At 42.1% G+C, this 18,133-nt stretch overlaps 1 protein-coding gene across 2 annotated transcripts in view; it reads right to left on the bottom strand.

The window, feature by feature from the left end:
• The window catches only part of doc2b (double C2-like domains, beta), a 99,008-nt gene that overhangs the window by 13,378 nt on the left and 67,497 nt on the right, over positions 1-18,133 (bottom strand). For both annotated transcript variants that reach the window (XM_035177662.2, XM_035177661.2), the window contains 2 exons: positions 11,392-11,501; positions 8,776-8,902 (listed from right to left, as the gene is read on the bottom strand). In XM_035177662.2, coding sequence (XP_035033553.1) covers positions 8,776-8,902; positions 11,392-11,501 — 237 coding nt within the window. The remainder of the gene's footprint in view (positions 1-8,775; positions 8,903-11,391; positions 11,502-18,133) is intronic.

The raw sequence follows: 18,133 nt of genomic DNA on the forward strand, positions 1-18,133 counted from the left end.
ACCCCCAACACACACACAATATTTCCCTTATTTTTCAAAGTGCGGTGAGAGTCTATAAAAACAACCATAAAACCGTTGAATGATGCCGTAATCACTTCAAATGGACGTGGCACTGAGAGACTGGATGGATTTGCAGAAAATGACTATGTTGCTCGGGAACATTTCATACACAAATTAACTCCTATCTTCATTATGTTAATAGAAAATGTAATATGGTTGCAATTAGGATTCTGCAGAATGTGTTCGCTCGGGGACAGAGTTGCACACGGAGGCGGAGGACGTGGACGTCGGGGGGGAAACAGAGTAAATGACAGAGATCAGAGTTTGGATCTCGAGTCCCGGGTTCAGGCACTTTTATCTTGATCCTAGTTTTAATGAAACCGCGTGTTGGTTCGAACTTGTCGCCTAGAAAGACGAATTGATCAGGCGATTGAATAGTTGAGGGAATTAAACGGTTGCTCATCGACTGCAGCTTCTCCATCCATCCAGCCAGGTTTCCTGCTGTGTATTATCTGTAGCAGACGTCCACAGCTCAAGGCGAGCGAAGAGGGAAAAACAAAGAAATGCAAGGGAAAGATAGATTTAACTAATTAACCTTGGCACAATAAATTAAATACCCGTGTGCACCACCCATGTCCCTTAAGTAGCCAAGAGGATAAACACCGGTGTCCATCCACATCAGCGACACCCGATAATCAATCAGTCATCAGTGCTTCTCCTCACACTCTCATTATCGTTGTGCTTTTGTCTCAAAGTTCTCCTCGGAGAAAAACACTCTCTTCAACGTTCGACTTTCCACAGAAAATCAGCTCAGCCCCTTGAGAGCTATTTGAGCTTTTTTTTTTCTATGCCCAGTGACTTAGAAATGCAATTTACCAGCAACACTCCCACAGCTGCTGATTTGGTTAATGTGCAACGGCCTTTCCCACACCTCAGCATTTACTGGCAACCACATATACAGTGCAAGACCATCAGCAGAGCAAATGCACAGAGGCTTAACAACTTCCAGCTTATCGAGGGCTACATGAAAGTGCTCGGACCGGAGGGAAAGTGGGTATTAGCACAGTGAGTTCTTTCAATTTGGTTTGTGCCGTTTCAAAACGATATTCATTAGACTTTTCTCTCTCTCATTTATGACAAAGTGCAAACTACTTCACATTTTATAAAGTTAAACCTCAGAGAGAAGAAAGTCAAATGAGCTTTTTTTTTTTTTTTCACATGTCCATTTACAAAATTATAATACATGGCAAGAAATACTACTTAAGAATCCTTGATTTCTTTTGTAGGGTTAAGCGATAATCCCCAGTCTCCCAGTGGAGGGAAGGAAACATGTCACCACCACTGAACTGTCCAGAACCTCCACATATCGGATCAGCTACTCGACACAAAACCCACAGTTTTTAGGAACCATTGACTGTTTATAAAGACGGACGACATATCTACACCTCCTCCTATTGTACAAAAACATGTACAAAAATATCCTGGATACAAACGATGCCATCATGTCATCAAATAACACATTAAAACCAAACTTATCAGAACACACAGAACTACCTAAAGTGACAGAAACCATATTTGAGAAAGAATTTTAGTTTTTAGTTTTGGTCCATGTCTCTTCCACTAACATGGAGGAGGCCCGGTTTATGACCTAAACTTCAGGCAGCCACCAGAGGGCTACCAGGAGGATTTATGCCACATTCATTGCCTTCGAAATGACGTCAAACCCGATGATTTCCAGTTGCACAGGAACAATGTTTACGTTAGCCAGCTAGCCATTGTTAGCATAACCAGTTCATAATAACACATAATGCTGCATTTCGCGCATACTAACACTGTAGTAACACGTCCACAGACAGAAATTGGACAGAACTATGTTTATGACACATTTAATGACAGAAGTGCTAATAAACAGTAAAAACTTTCCCTACAATTGATACATGGAGACTGTTTGGGATTTTGAAGTCGCGGGTCGAGTCGCTCCGAGGTAGAACGGAATGTGGCGTTAGCTTCAGTTTTGGGGAGCTGCCTTGTCGTCTTGATATACAGTCTATAGTCAGTGCCATAGAGTTGGTAGAGACCCAAGACGGAGCAAAAAGAGCGAGAATATGTAAATATCGGGTTTTATATTCACCAAATATGCAGTTTGGCATAACAAAGTTGGCATAATAATCTCTATAAAGTGATAATATGTGAGTATTCTTCAAGTTATTGCAGAAATTTGGTAAAATGTAAAATGCAGCAACTTGTACAACCTTCAACCAGATGGTAAAATAAAACCAAAAACACTTTTTCTCGTTGCAATTGTAATTATGCACCAAAAAAAAGTCCTTCTATCTGTAGTTCATTAACACAACTTAATTATACACCCATGTACATGGCTGGAGAGCTACTTTATATGATTTGATGTGCGGCAAGCTGCTGTTTGAAATAATCACAGGCTGCAAGCTGTTGTCTTCGGCACTAATCACCGACATCCCAAAACATCCTCGACATTCAGAAACAATATGAGAATAATGAAATGAGGAAGGAAAACAGGCAGAAAGAAGCCCCTGCGGACACAGACTTCTGTCTCCTCCAGTGTTCCACAGGCTGTGCAGCCGAGCCCTCAGCAGGATGCTAATCACATATCACCAGAGAAACCGACGCTCTCCGCATGAATCACAGATGACTTTTGCAGGAAGTCTCGCTGGACCTGTGGACTCGTCGTCAATGTCGTGTGACGTGCCAACAACGTGTTTCAGGCGCCGCCTCGGTTTTACTGTCGGGATCGATTTAGGTCCCGTTTCTTCTTCTGCTGTTTATACGTGTTCAGGACAAACCTCTCTGTTGTCTGTGTCTCGCTGTCCGGCCTTTAACAACATGCACTCTGGGAAGTCTGTGACAAAGCAGGAGGCTGACAGGAATACAAGAGCATCAAGACAGAAAGTGAGCGAGGGAGGAAGTAAGAAACCTCAGGCTGCCTGGGTGGTTACCGGCGTACCTGACAAGTGCAGACGTCTGTAGAGCACTCACTGTCTTTACTTCTATTTCGCACTCACAAAGTTGAACCCAGCTAGCCTACCTTCACTCACTGTGTACGTTGGCATATAAATGATACCAACATAAGACAGAAGTTTCCAACGATCACGTCATAAATCTCAGATATAAACACATTTCTGCAGCAGCGTGGCGTCGGCTCTTCACAGACTATATAAGGTCTGTCCTCGTTCCCGCCTTCTATTGGTCTCGTTTTCCTTTTTCCATCAATTTGCTCAAACATAAAATCAACTCACATAAGCAAACACCGGACTGCGCAGCACTGTTTACTTTACATTCTCCAGCTAATTGCACCCTTGCCTGGGGGACAACTCGATTAAGATTGGCCAGAGGATGTCCATTAATTGGATTTAATGCACAGTACAACCGGACACCTCTGATGTGACTGTCTGAACATCGCTCTGGATAAATGCAGCAGCGCTAAGTAATTGAATGAGATATACATCACTCCCTCTGCCTGCTCCATTGTTTTCTGAACTCCACAGCGTGGCAACAAAGCAACACAACACAATAATATTCCAAGGGTATTGAATTGGTTCCAGGTATTACTCAGCCCCCGGCTTGGGGGGGGGTTACCAGGGAATCTGAGTTATTACCAGGAACAAGGTCTGGTAATATCCCCGGATAAAGGGGAGTTTGGCTTTGACTGGTTCAGGCGGCTGAGCCAGGAATCAAATCACATGTTGGGCTCGACTGCAGCAATGAGGCCAGTCCGACAGTGACTGAGTGATGGAGTTGCACCATCGGCCAGTCAAATGTCAGAGTTAAAGCATCACTGTTTTTATGGTTTACATCTGGTGTCCACACAGCTCTGGAGTATTCAAACGCCAAAAGGTTGAAGTTTGGAAAAAGCTGCTTGCTCCCTTTTAGTTTGAAATGTCTGAATGGGCAGAAATGGAGACATTTGGGAACGATGACATGGACTTCTGCGTTTGCTTCCTGATTCCGACTCGACTACCGGTGGTTGCTAACACTCACACTCCAGCTATTATTGAACGTTCAGGTCTGAGTAGAAGACTTTCATTAAGTGCTGCAACTGTTGATTCATTCCATGGTCAACCTCACCACTAAAAGCTGACAAAATAAAGTAGAAAACCATGACATGGAGCAAAGGTCCTGTGCCACAACATGACTTAAAGTTATTAAAACAATGCGTGGGCAGTTCAGGACGTGAGGCTGTAAATCTGTGTTGTCGGAAGCTGAGACAGCAACGAATCTACCTGCCAACGTCCTGGTCGGGTCGCCGGGATCACCTCTAAACGAACAGTGGGGCTCCGACTGTTCTGCTGATACAAGAGAAGCGGCTGCAGCTTCCGACAAACATGTCCCACACAGAGAGGACGGGAAAAAAACGCAGCTCCGATAATGAGGAGGCAAAATCAGATAAGAGAAGCTGGCCGCGGATTTTTATTTTCAAATAAAACAAGAATAAAAGTCTCCGTTTTAGGCCCCTGGGTGCCGCGATGATTATTACAGCCCCACAATACACACATGCATCACATGAAGCAAACAACACAGGGACAATTCCCCCCCTTTGTTGGCAGAGACCAAAAACTGAGGATTCTCCAGATGAATGCTGATGCTGCTGTGTAACTGCTGGATGTGTAAACTGTTTTTTCTGCTGCTACCAAGTGGCCAATAGCGTTTAAATTTAGGTTGCATTCATATGCAGATAGCCATTATGATAGTGAATGGACCTAAAACACCAAGAACAAGTATCTCTGTTTGTTTTTTGAGTGGAGAAACGTTTGACCCGATACTTGCTGTGCACAGCCGAAGCCCCAGAAATATTGGCTCTTGCCCCCAGCGGCTAATTCATCGTCAAACAATAGCTGAATGGCTCAGAGATTGGTGGGCAAACGGATTTATAATAATTGGACTGGGAAGAATTTCAACTCTCATTAGTTTCCCATTTTTCCTCATCCCTTTACCGTGAATGGACTCATTTAATGGTGGAAGAAAAAGATGATGATGAAAAGCTCACTTATAATTATCGTTGGATAACATCTTCTTGGAGCCGTAAGTTTCTGTATTTCACAAGTTTCATTGCTCATTAATGTTTGTGTCCGTCGACCCACGGCCCGAACAAGATTAACATCTTTAATTCCCTAAACTTGAACTATGATGTGCTCAATATTTTGTGAAAACTCCATGTTACGAGAACATATCCCCGCCATCTGCCCATGAGCAACACTGCTGCTGGAGCTCGGCCTCCACACGGGAGAAAGCAGCGTCCTCTAAACAATTGCCTCGCGTCCACCGTAATGAGCCAAAAATGCCGTCCAGAGCAAGAATTAAAAATGCCATTTTCCAAAATGGCAGCAGGGTGGGTGACAAATTTGTAATCATCTCTGACTGTGAAGCCTTTCATTGTCCGGCCGAGCCGCGGGAGCAGAGAAATGCATCGCACAGAGACACTGATCCAGGATTCGTTGCCAGATGAGGCTCCGGGCTCTCGCACTGCTCAGACCCTGTCGTCGTCCTCTGGTGCCAACGCTGGAGGCTGATCCAGAGTCTGCGCTGGCAGACGCAGCCATTAGATAGACATGGGTGGGTGGTCACCATGTTAGAAAGGACACAGCTGTCCAGGAACCTCGAACATACAAACACCTCCTCTGATATTCATCGGCCTTTATGACGTGTGTGTGTAGATGTTTCATACTTTTGGTGATAGTGTTGGAACCACGATCATCAACCATCATAGAGTTTCCTCGTCACCCGAGCGGGAGATTTGCCGATTTGTAGATTTGAAATGACGTCAGCAAACAAGCAGAATCTCGGAGGAAAGTCTCCAACATGAAGAATTGAGGAAGAACTACCCAGTATTAGTACGAGGTATATAATAAAGTGTCTGTAGGTGCGAATGTGAGAATGAATGGTTGTTTGTCTTTGTAAGCTGGTCCTGCGATACGCTGCTGATCTGTTGTACCTCTCGCCCAATGGGATCTGCTCCAGCTCCCCTCAAAGGATACGCATCATAGATAATAGATGGATGGAGGATTTACTGATTAAAAAGGCCAAAAATGTGGTGGAAATTCAGACTTTTAGCATTTATTTGAATATATTCCAGCCTGCGTGCGACACGTCCGGTCCAAAGACTGACTGTCCAGAACCATCAACGAGGCAGGAGCTGCTCGCTGCTGGACAACAGGATTAAATGGTCTCTGCTCTTTCCCCCCCCAAGCACAGCAAAGCAACATCCTGTGTTGGGGTAAAAACTCCTTATCCGCTGCTTCAGGAGCGAGCGGAGCAGAACGCCTCCCACCTTCAGCTACGTGTCCAGCAACAGTCGAAGCTTCACTTCGCCTCCAAGCGCTTCTGTGTGAAAACAGCCAAACTGTGATGTTTACCCTCCGTCACCAGACATGTGACGGTCGGTCCAGAGTTGCAAAACCAAGCTTCAATGAAACAGAGCAAAAGAGAAAAAGTCCCTGAAAAACCTGTTATTGGTTTAGACTCAGACGTCGCTGCATGTTGCAACAGTCTGAAACCTCCTTTTATTCTTTGTATCCAAATAAAGAGCAATATCAGAATTGAAGAGCAGGTGTTAATGTCACTCCTGCTGTATAGCTGCTATATATACACTGTATTATAGTGTATAAAATGTAGTATTATGCACATAATGCACATATTTGTACATACTTAAATACACACATGCATACATTCTTATTCATAACTGTAACTGTAACAAAACCTTACAAGTGTATGCATAAGTGTATTTCTGATTCAAGCAGGTTCTACCTTGAATTTATTGCAATACGCAGTCTGGGTTGTTTTCAACTTCGCCGCTGGGTCACTATTGGTGGGCCGATAATTTAACTCGGCAAAATTTGTTGAATATTCTACAGAAATGTTCATATTAAAACAAATATCAGTTTAATCTACAACAGTTTTCCAACCTTACGACCACAGAAAGTACTTTGCTTAACAAATCAAATGATGTACACACGCAAAGCTTTTTACGAGGATGTATGACGAGCCACGGGGCGGGGGGGGGGGGGATCGAACCGAGCCCGAACTACATCCCGATCCACAGCCGTCCTATTCACTAGGTCTGAATAAAGTGTTAAACCAGCAGCTGGTTTACACAACAACTACACAACTCCCTGTAACTAACCCAGAGATATGACCCAACGTGCTCAGCCTCGTGTCGAAAAGATAAACCAGCTCTTCACAGTGAAAGTTCAGCCACAAACATCTTGTAATCTCCTGTCTGAGGTTTTCTCCGTGTGAAAACACTTCAACACTGCTTGTGAATTATATATCAAATGTGAAACGGTGAAAAGTACAAACTGCTTTATCGTCTGGTTATGATTTCATCCAAAGAAAAGAATCAGGGCTGAGACTGTGACTGATTCACTCTCCAATCACTGTCTGACAAACCACAAGCAGCACACACATTTCAAATATGGTCGTTTTCAAAGCGTGCACTTAAATTAAATAAGCCCTGACGAGACCAAGGCGTGGACTGGCGAAGGCACAGTTTCATACCAGTTCTGCTCGAGCATATTTTGTGTTTTCTGATATTTCACACTCCCACGTGGAGAACAAAGCATACGAGCAGAGCACCGGGAATGTGTCTCTCCAGGAAACTGGAGGCAGCGGCTGCGTACTCCGGGAAACTGGATGGTCCAGGATTGCACCGTGTGATTCTTTTCAAAGCACAGAGTGTGTAGGCACGTTGATATTCAATTACAGTTCGATGACTCTTCACTCCCATGCTCTCGAAACGCATAATCCACTCCTGCTTCAGAGGCGAGGGTTCAAAACCCAGCGCGCCGCTGGATACTGTCGTTACCTCGTTCAGGTAAACAGACACCGTGCCCGGTTGTGACGGACGGCGTCTTCAGCGTCATGTGTACAGAACGTGTTTATCTTCTGTTGAGCAGCACAAGGTTTCATGTTGCTACTGTCAAAATGATGTAATGGAATTTTATTGTTAATTATACCGACGGTGCAGCATATTTCCTCCATTTCATCTCTTCAATGACGGTTCTGACATGAAGCTGTGACGCTGAAGAATAAATTAAGAGTTATAGGTTGGAAAAATGGAGAAATGTGGTCGTAAACTTATTTAATATTTGATATTTATATGATTTTAAAACAAAAGACAAGTCAAACAAGCAGTTGGGTTAATTTGCTTTGTTAGAAAATGTCAGTACAATGACAATAAATATCTGTCATGCTGATCATATTATGGATAATTTCATTTACATGAAGGTGGAAAGATTAGAAGTATGATTTATTTTGTTTATCTGATAATAACAGGTACACAGGAAGGTCATTGAGAAAAACAACTCTATTATTTTAAATTCATATGGTATTATGAAAATAAATCAATTAAATAAAACTCAATTAACATTTTATTGGGTATATATTAAAATAGTGTAATGATTGTGCTATATAATATAATAAGACAATATAATATAATATATTTTTAACATAATATAATGTATAGTGTAGTGCCATATATATATTGTATACTATAGTGTTGGATAGTATAATATGGTATATTGTGTAGTATAATACAGTATAGTATATAGTATACTATACTGATATGTGCAATGTATAGTAAAGTGCTTTCCAGTACAGAGAGGAATATGTCGTTAAGATAAAATTGATTTAATATAATAAATGTTTCAGGGATTATATAATTATATACATTTGTAAAACCACAGTTTGATTATGCAGTTTGAAAACCTAAAACCCTTCAGTGTGTGTGTGGCCCAGTGGACTCACAGGTAACTGCTTCTCCAGGCAGTTGTTGAAATTTTTGATTTGGTTGGGCTTCAGCTTCTTGAGAGGGATTCTCGTTTCCCCGATGAACTCGTTGTGGCGGAATTTGTCCTCATCACACACCGAAATCCTGAGAGGAGGAGGAGAAGAACAGAGTGAGAGGAGGAGAAGAACAGAGTGAAGGAGGAGGAGGAGGAGAACAGAGTGAGAGGAGGAGGACGAATAAATGAAGCGTGGCTGGGGTTAAGGTCTCTGTCGCTGAGAGGAGGCTTTACAACTGAAAAATACTGTCATTTTCCACCTGGAGCTCATCATCCTCCATCGCAGCGACTCACTTATCAGCACATTCTCCACACCGAGGAAGAAAACCCCCCCAGTACTTCTGCACAGAGGGAGTTTATAATAATTTTGTCAGAGTCGTTCAATCAAAAACTGATTGAATAATTAAGCTTTATGAAGCAATCAGCCGTGTAAGAGACCTAAAGATGCTGGAATGAGAAACTTCTACCCGAACAAACAGTCTCATGCTGTGCTCAGCTTATTTATCTAATTACTCCGTGCATGACGGCGTCCTTTGTAAACATCGCACTATATTCATCAGTTTATTTTTCAATCAATAAAAAAAAAACACATATTCATTTAAACTCAGAACCACTGAGAACAAATGGACATGCAGTGCACTGGTGTTAGGTTTTACTTTCCAGACAGGAGATCTATATTCATCTCCCACATTTCATTACATTTATAATGAAAGTCAATTATCGGCGGCGGCGGCGGCGCTCTCTGCGGACGCTCTGTATGTTTTCACTAAACGCCGACAGCGGCCCGGGAGCGAGGAGCCGCGGCCCTGACATGACATGACTCACACTCGTCACCACGTCACACTCAACCCCCCCGAACACCGTTTGTTTCATGTGGTTTTTTGCTGCATAATGAAGGTCGTCACATGAAAGAGAAACATGCAGCCAACAAAATGTTTAATCAGTGAATCAGATCACGTCTAAACTTTAAATGCAAACTTAAGATATGACTCATTCCAGTTTATCCCATGTGATTTAGTGTATATGCGTATTTGTGGGTTTTGTATGTGAGTGTTGCAAAGTATTGTTAGATTTTAATCTTGAATTTTAATCGTGGGGTATTTGCTTGTTTTTAATCGGTCGTAGTGTTAATCATGGGTTCATTGTGCAGTTATTTGGACGGTATGATGCCAAAATGTACGAGATATCCAAAGATATTAGTGTTAACAGAAGATCAGGGTCGTTTTATTTCATTAAACAGCTACGTGCACATTAACAGTCACTTTAGCGGGAGGCTGTGACAACAGAAGAGCTGCTCGTGCTCCGACCATCACAACTTGAGTGTGTTTAACAAACGCTGATATTTTGAGCCGACTTTCAGACGCTTCCGATCAACATCAGCATTTAACGTAACGAGATCTATAGTCACATGTCAACACACCGATGAAGTCACCAAATCAACAGTGATTCTGAGACAGTGAGACGCAGCTCGTTGTTGCCGGCTCATGATCTGTGGGTAAAATAGTTTAAAATAAACACATAAAGAAATTGATGATCAGATTGTAAATAATAATTTTCTTTTTCTAATGACTTGATGAGCACTTGTGCGTTCGCCTGCCGTTGTTCATGGAGGATGGATGAACATCCAATTTGGCAGCAGAGCTGGAGAGAAACGCTTCAGCTTCTTGAAAAGTTAATTAAACCTCACAACAGAATTGTGTTCGATGATTGTACGAGGCTTCAACACGAGGAGGCTTCATTCACTGTTTCCCACAGACACACACTCCACACTTCACTCTGCGTCGAGGAGCAAAGTGAGACTTTCAGACATTTAAGGATCGTTTTGTGTTGTTGTTGTTGTCAGTCGTGTTGTGTGACGATTCCAAACAAATGACTGGTATTTACTAGAAATGGCCCCGACAGCCAATTAGTGCAGTTTTTACCACAGCAACAGTTTTTCTGCACAAACATGAAATAAAACTGTCGGAGGTTAAAATGGTCGTTTGTCTGAAACATGTTTGGATTCATTTATTTCAGAAGAGAAGAAACTTTCATGACTGTAACTTTTTACTGCATTTAAAACTATATCCACAGAAACTACAGCCGAAACTACTCCTTCTTCCCTTCCTTCTTCCCTTCCTTGTCATTTCAACCATCCTTCCCTCTATTCCTTTCTTTCTTTCAATTTCCCTATTTGCCTTTCGCTCCTCTGCATTCCTCTTACTATCAGCTCCTCTTATTTTGATTCTTTTATTCTGATCCTCAATTTCTTTCGTCCCCCTAATGTCTTCCTTTGTTTCTTTCATCTACTCCCCCTTCCTCCCTTCCTTCCTCCATTTTCGTATAACTTTTTTGTCTTCCTTTGCTCATCCACTTTCATTTCCTCCCTTTCCGTCTATTGTTCTTATTACCCTCCTTCCTTCCTTCCTCCACTTTGTTTTGCCACCTATTCTTTATTTCTCTATTTCCCCCACTTGGTTTCTTGTTTTATTTTCTGCCATTTTTCCAATTTCTTTCCTTTTTTACTTTCACTCCCACATTTCCTTTCTACTTTTTGTCTTCCATACCTTTAATTTCCTCCCTCCCTCCCTCTCCGTACCTGAGTGTTTTGCGGACCATATCCTCGTCGGTGATGCCGTAGTAGGTCAGGGTCTCGCTCCACACGGGGTTGAGTGTGTTGTGCAGGGTCTTGGTCCGAAGTTTATTTGCCTGAAAGACAAACAGAGGAGACGGGTGAAGGCGACGATCGACTGACGCTCGTCTTTCTCTGACCGGATCTCAGAACTCGTCTCTCAGGTGTCACCGTCATTAAGAAGCTGCCAGTTGCACAAACATCAGTGAAAACCTGCGGAGCCTCCGGGCCCTGCAGAGAACGAGTCGATGCGTTGACGTGCGGTGAAACGAATGCAAACACACGCTCACTGCTGCATTTTGAACAGAGCCGAGAGTGACAAGTAAACACTGGACTGCATTTACAGGAATTATCAAAACAACACAGAGTCCGACGTGTTGACTCCTCTGAAAGTGAGAGATGAGACGGTGGCTCAGTTCAGGCTCAGTCTGTCCACACCTCGTTATCCGATTGATTGATTTCAGAGAGACCTTTAACTTCTCAGTCAGGAAAAATGTAAACAATAAAAGGACCAAATAAACAGAGAATTCAAATGTTAAGTCATTTACAATTTGATATATATAATGTATAACACAACATGCCAGGCAGCATTGATTAAGATTTAATACAAACTAAAACCTTCAGATATTTGTTTACACCTGAAAGTTGGAAACAAGCTTCATTTGTTTGTTCCATTGTTTCCATTTGATCTGATCAGTTCTGGTTTCACGTTGCCTCTGTGACATCAACGTGTTTTTATCATCGTACAAACGTTACATCATCAGAGGTGAAGACTGCAGCCACTTCTTCTTCTTCTTCTTCTTCTATTCTTTAGTTCTGACTCAACTTCCTGCAATTACAGGTCTAAAAGTTCCAACTATCCTAAAAAGAGTTTCCACACTGCACAGGAAAAGAACCATGGTTCAGTTTGATCTCGTTTTCTGGTGCGTTGGTCTGGACCGTGTTCTGAGGAACCGTTCACACCTGATATCTCGTATCAGACTAAACTGGAAAGTCTGAAGGAACCACTGGGAGTCACTGGGTGGTTTGATAAGCATCATATCAGTCTGTAGCATTTCCACTGACTTACACCTACAGATGTGTATAAACTGAAAGTGACCGAGACGAGCTGCAGGTTCATCAGAGGAACCTTGTTCTGGGTGAATCCTCTGAGACGCCGAACAGAACGAGACGGGGACGGTGGTTCAGTTGTGTGAGTCGTGGGCGAGGACATGTGAGCCTGATGAATTTAATCAATTAGCTGGTGTGATTATTTTGCAGGTCCGATAGCAGCGTTCCACGTAATAAACATCTGATTGTTTCTGCCTCAATCAGTGGTTGTTTCCCACAGGAAGGAAGTTGATCACACACACACACACACGAACACACACACACACACACAAACACACACTCACTAACACACACACACACACTCACTAACACACACACACACTGTGCGCTTTGTATAAAAATGCAAATACCAGATTTTATTCTATAATTTAATTTAACACCTGAATTTGAATCTTGGCTGCATTTCAATTATCATTCATTTATTTTCTTCCTTCCTTCTCTTGTTGGAATAAAATATCTCTGAAACAGAATCTACATGAACTCCATGATCCTCCATGAACTCCATCAACTCCATGAACTCCAGTCCACATCACCTTCATCCACTCAAACCCTCAATCTGCCAAGAGGAGCAACTTGGAAATATTAATAATGTTCTGAATATCTCTGCTTTCAGAGTCACAATCACAGCTTTGCAGACGGGATTAAGAAAATAAACTCCCTTGTTTCACTTAGCCATCTATAAAGAAGTGACAGAGAGATGGTAACAAGGTCGAAGTTAAGTAACAACTCTTAACTCGGTCAAGGGAAGCTGCACTTTATAGATCTGAGGACGTGGCACTTAACCTTTGCAGCGTTGATTCATCTTCATGGACCTTCATCCTTATAGACATCTCAAATTGATACATTAGGAAAACACATAATTTATCTGGTGCCTTCATGACACATCACTTATCAGGTGATATTATAAGAGTATATATAAATCAACCTGGACATTTGTCCGATCAGCTCCAAATGTGAATCAACTGGAGATAAACTCCCAAGTTACACTCACACCAAGTTTGGTCTAAATGTAATCATGTTTTGTTGAGTTATTTTGTACACAGACACACACACACACACAGCCACACACACACACACACACACACAAAAACAATACCAGCTTCCAGCTACGTGTGCAGGGTTATTACTAAATAATACAAAGATTAAACACATTTATTCATCATAAATTAACATTTTCCTTAAAATAGGAAAATGTACATATTAATTACACAATAACCTTTTAAATCCCAACTTGTATTTAATGTTTATTTAATTTTAAAGAGAATTTGGCACGAGTAAATGATCAAACAACATTTCTGTGGTGAATATAAAAAGTCCTTCTCTGCAAAGCAGCAGAGAAAACAGACTTAAAAACACACGATTAGTCCTGAAATGTCCCCACAAATGAGTCAAGATGTGACATTTCTCCATTTAAATCCTCCATCACTGTCTGAAGCTTCTTCCTCTTCCTCTTCCTCTACCGACCGTCGTCAGGTTCTAAGTGGATTGTTGGCAGGATGGCGAGAAACACAAGAAGCCATCAGCTGAATTACCGCGGCGTCAGATAAAAGTGACTTGTGGGCAGGGACGTCAATAAATAACAATGAGGCGGGCCGACCTGAAGGTATGGAGCCCAACAAGGGTTTAATTAAAGGGTTGCAAAGCCTTAACTGGTCCAGATCAGTGAAACGACAAGACGTCAGAGTGACAGGCGGTCGTTTCTCACTGAGCTGGAGGAGCCAGTGAATTAAGCAGATAAGGAGGGAATCTGCAGCAGCGGGGGGTCCTATTCTGCAAGTGTGAGCGGCATTAAAGGTGAAATAACTCGCCACCGCCGCCGCCTCCTCCTCACAGACGGAGGAAGAAGAGCAACTGGTGTCACAAGTCATTTCGGCTGCAAAGGCCAAAAAGCTGCGTTTAAACCATTTAACCATTTCTACATGAACCTGTTGATCTGTGTTCCAACTAGATTTTGTTCTAAATGCTCTGACACCTGCAGAACATGAGGAGGGAATGATTTGTGCAGGGGGAACCAATGAGCTGCAGGAGCACACGCTGCAGTTTCTGAACTGCGTTGATGCCTTGATGCTACGACTGCAGCTGTAATAACGAGGTTTGACTGTTGGCGGGGATCATAAAAACTTTATGGACCAAGCACGAGGTAGCAGCCGGAGGGAACACGCAGCAAACAGCAAGTTAGAGAGCTCGTTATGTTATTTTACGAAGTGTAAAATATGTTTTTGTATATTATGACGTATATATGTCGGCTGTAATGGGAAATACTGTAAATCTTATGACGTAGAGACGTCCCAAACTGTTGACTCTACATAACAATTAGCCTTGAAAACGTTTTCAACACGTTATAAGTCATGTTCAACACCTCAATGAAGATTTTTTTTATTACATTTGTTAATAAATGTGATATCAAAACAAGCATTAAATAAAGAACAGTCATATAATTTAGTTTACGTTGTAGGTTTTCAGTATAAAAGGTTTACATTTGCTGCAGCTTTTTGTTTTCTCCAGTGTCACCGTCATCCTTTTACAGTATCTAACCTCCGTCAGCAGACGTCACGTTAATGTGGAATAATTACAGGCCTCTCATTGTGTTTGATTGTGGCCTCGGCGGAGACGAAACCTCGATCTGACTTTGCAGCCGAGCGTGAAACTTCACTTCTGATTAGAGCGCGAGCAGAACTTATGACCTCTTTAGTGGGTCTTAATGAGGCTCTTAGACCGAGCCTAATGATTATTTTGAGGGCGAGCGGAGAGAAAATATGAGAGCGGGGGGAAGGTGACGGCATCTTGTTTTACGCCGAGGCCTCCCACTCAGACAGGAGACGAATCCTCGAGGCAACGTGTCCTCGCAGAGACTTTTACTGCACTTAGCAATCAAATAAAACATCCACGCCTGCTCTGACACTCGGTAAATTAAAGCTGAAAGGAGCTGGGTGGTGATTAGCAGCAGAGCAGGTCGCATTAAGAAAAGAAAACACCCTCACATGAATTCAAACCAATCACAGGATGAAGAGGTAGCACTGGTGAAACTCTGAGAGAAGCAAATTATCTTGTCAAAGTAGAGATTCAAATTTGGGCTATGACGGACGGCTGGAGCCAATCCCAGCTGACATCGGACAGAAGGTCGGGTTCACTGACATAAAGAAACAACCGTCCACGCTCAGACTCAGACTCACAGTCAATTCAGAGACTCCATCGCTGCACGTTTCTGGGCCGCGAGAGGAAGTAACCAGGAAAAAAACCATGCACCCACACAAACTACTGAGGAAAATGGTCAATCGATGTTTGTAATAACGCTGGAAAGTCAAAGAAGAGGCAGCGTCCCGCAGGAAATGCATGTTCGTGTTATATGATTCTGCAAAGCCAATGTTTAGCACCAGTCCAGGAAGTCCTGTGTCCTTAAGGTGGTGAGGATGACAATTAAAAAAGTGTCTCAGCAGCAGAATTTCATCATATTATCTTCCCATAAAGTTTAGGATTCATTTAAAGTGACTTCCGGCCACGAGACATAATAGTCGTCCCACGTGCTCCTTTTAAAACAAAATGATCGTACCTTTGACATTTGCATGATAATTATCGCCTTTTTACGATAATTTCGCCCTCCGTACGATCAATTACATCAAATTTACCTTTTCAAATTTCATCATTAGTAGTTTTTGACCATATTTTTGGAGCCTTTTACTTTTATTGACAAGGGAAATGTTGGAAGTTTTGTGCAAACGTAAAAAGAGACGGAAGACATGCAGCAAAGGATTATAGTTATAATTATAATAATCAGTACAGTAGGATCTTACATCCATGTTCACGCAGGCTTGTTACAATGATGATTACGTGAATTTGGACCATACGTTGTTTTTGTAAAAGTGCACGTGACATACTTGGCACAGCGTCAGAGGCAAGACAGTGATTTCGAAGTGGAGCTTGAATTTACCAACTAACCCTAATCCTGGATTTGTTGGCAGTGTAAAATACTCTTTCTTCAAATCACTGTCAACGTGTTTAATTAAAGCATTTACACATATTTGTTTTTCCTGCATATGACTCACATGTTATAATTTTCCTAGATTTTAAGCCTCTGGTACAAAACTTCCAACATTTCCCATCTGGCTCCATTGAGCCACATTCCTCCGGACTGTGGCTCTGCAGCATCTGCTGAAGCTTTTAAAAGACAAATGAACTCATTAACTCAAATTGGCCTTTTTCTTACTTTGTGCATTTTTATTGTCCTTGAGTTGCATGTTTTTCCTTTCACCATCTTTCTGTTGCATATATTTATTGTTTACTACTTTTTTTTTATGGCGTTATTCTATTTACGTGAAGCTCTTTGTGACTTCGCCCTGGGAGAGAGGTGCTTTGCAATTGATGGTTCTCGATGATTTCGACACAGATAACCCACATGGTCAGAATCTACAACCCTCGTTCTGTGCGAAGGTTTTTTATTTTTTCCTTTGCCAAATCTGAGATCCTCCCTTTGATCATAAAGAACAGGGTCGCTGTTTTAAATCTCCCTTAAAACCTCACTTTATTGTTTTTTCATTCTTGTTTGTTCACGGAATGAAGAACGTCTTCATCAGTGAGCGTTAGACCTCAGCGGGGGGGGGGGACGGATGTTTTATTGCAGAATGATGACATCATCTTCACTAATCACTAACAATAACATCATGGTTGTTATCGTGAAGGCAACAAACTAATCTGTTGAAAAATGAAACAACATTTCCATTTAGAGCAAATGGGGGTGAATCACGCCTCATGTAGTTACGTGTCATTTACGTTTTTTAATGGTTCTATAGAGATTTTTTTACCTCAGGCCAGAACAACTCAGTTTGTGGACATGGTTTTTTCAACAGGTTCTTCTAAGAATCACTTGTTCCTCGTGTTTTCTCATATTAAACAATCATAACCAACTTTTACATTAGTTTATTCCCTGTCTTGATTCAGGAGCGTGGTCTTTCTTGAGAGCAGGAATTTTAAGTATACACGGGAATCTTAAAGAATATATGAGCGCAAGCAAACAGTTTGAGCACAAGCAGTGGGCCTTCGAGTGCAAGCGTAGGGTGAAAGCATTACAAAGTATGAGCATGAAATCAATACAAATACACTCTCTTGAATGAAGACAGGTGGAAGCTCATAGTCTTGCAGTTGTTTTTGTTATAAACACTCAGATCTCGCAGGAAGCATCGAATCATGTGTATCAGCCTCAGGGTGAGGAATCTCGCTCTGGACCAAATGTGTTGGACGGATTTTTATCACGGATGATATCAACACTTGGCAGATTTCATCTCTCTAACCGGAGTGATTAAAACGGGAGGAGCTGTGCAATAAAACAAACGCACAGCAGACAGACTGTTATTTTTATTGGCCTATTCACACTTGTTGTGTGACAATTATTGTGCGACAGTTTCATTGCCGTCATCGGGCCCGGGGCTTCCTCGCTTTCTGAACGGCTAATTGCACATTCTCATGGTATTAATCACGACTCTATCTTTGCACCGCCACTAATTAGTCAATTTTTTTTAAGATGCTGGGAAAACACGTGTCGCGACAAAGCACCGTCTCCGTCTGCACACACAAAGCGGTCAGTAATCTATTCCAGTCAGATATG

This window comes from Hippoglossus stenolepis, chromosome 15 (assembly GCF_022539355.2).
Source record: "Hippoglossus stenolepis isolate QCI-W04-F060 chromosome 15, HSTE1.2, whole genome shotgun sequence".
Taxonomy (NCBI): Eukaryota; Metazoa; Chordata; class Actinopteri; order Pleuronectiformes; family Pleuronectidae; genus Hippoglossus; species Hippoglossus stenolepis.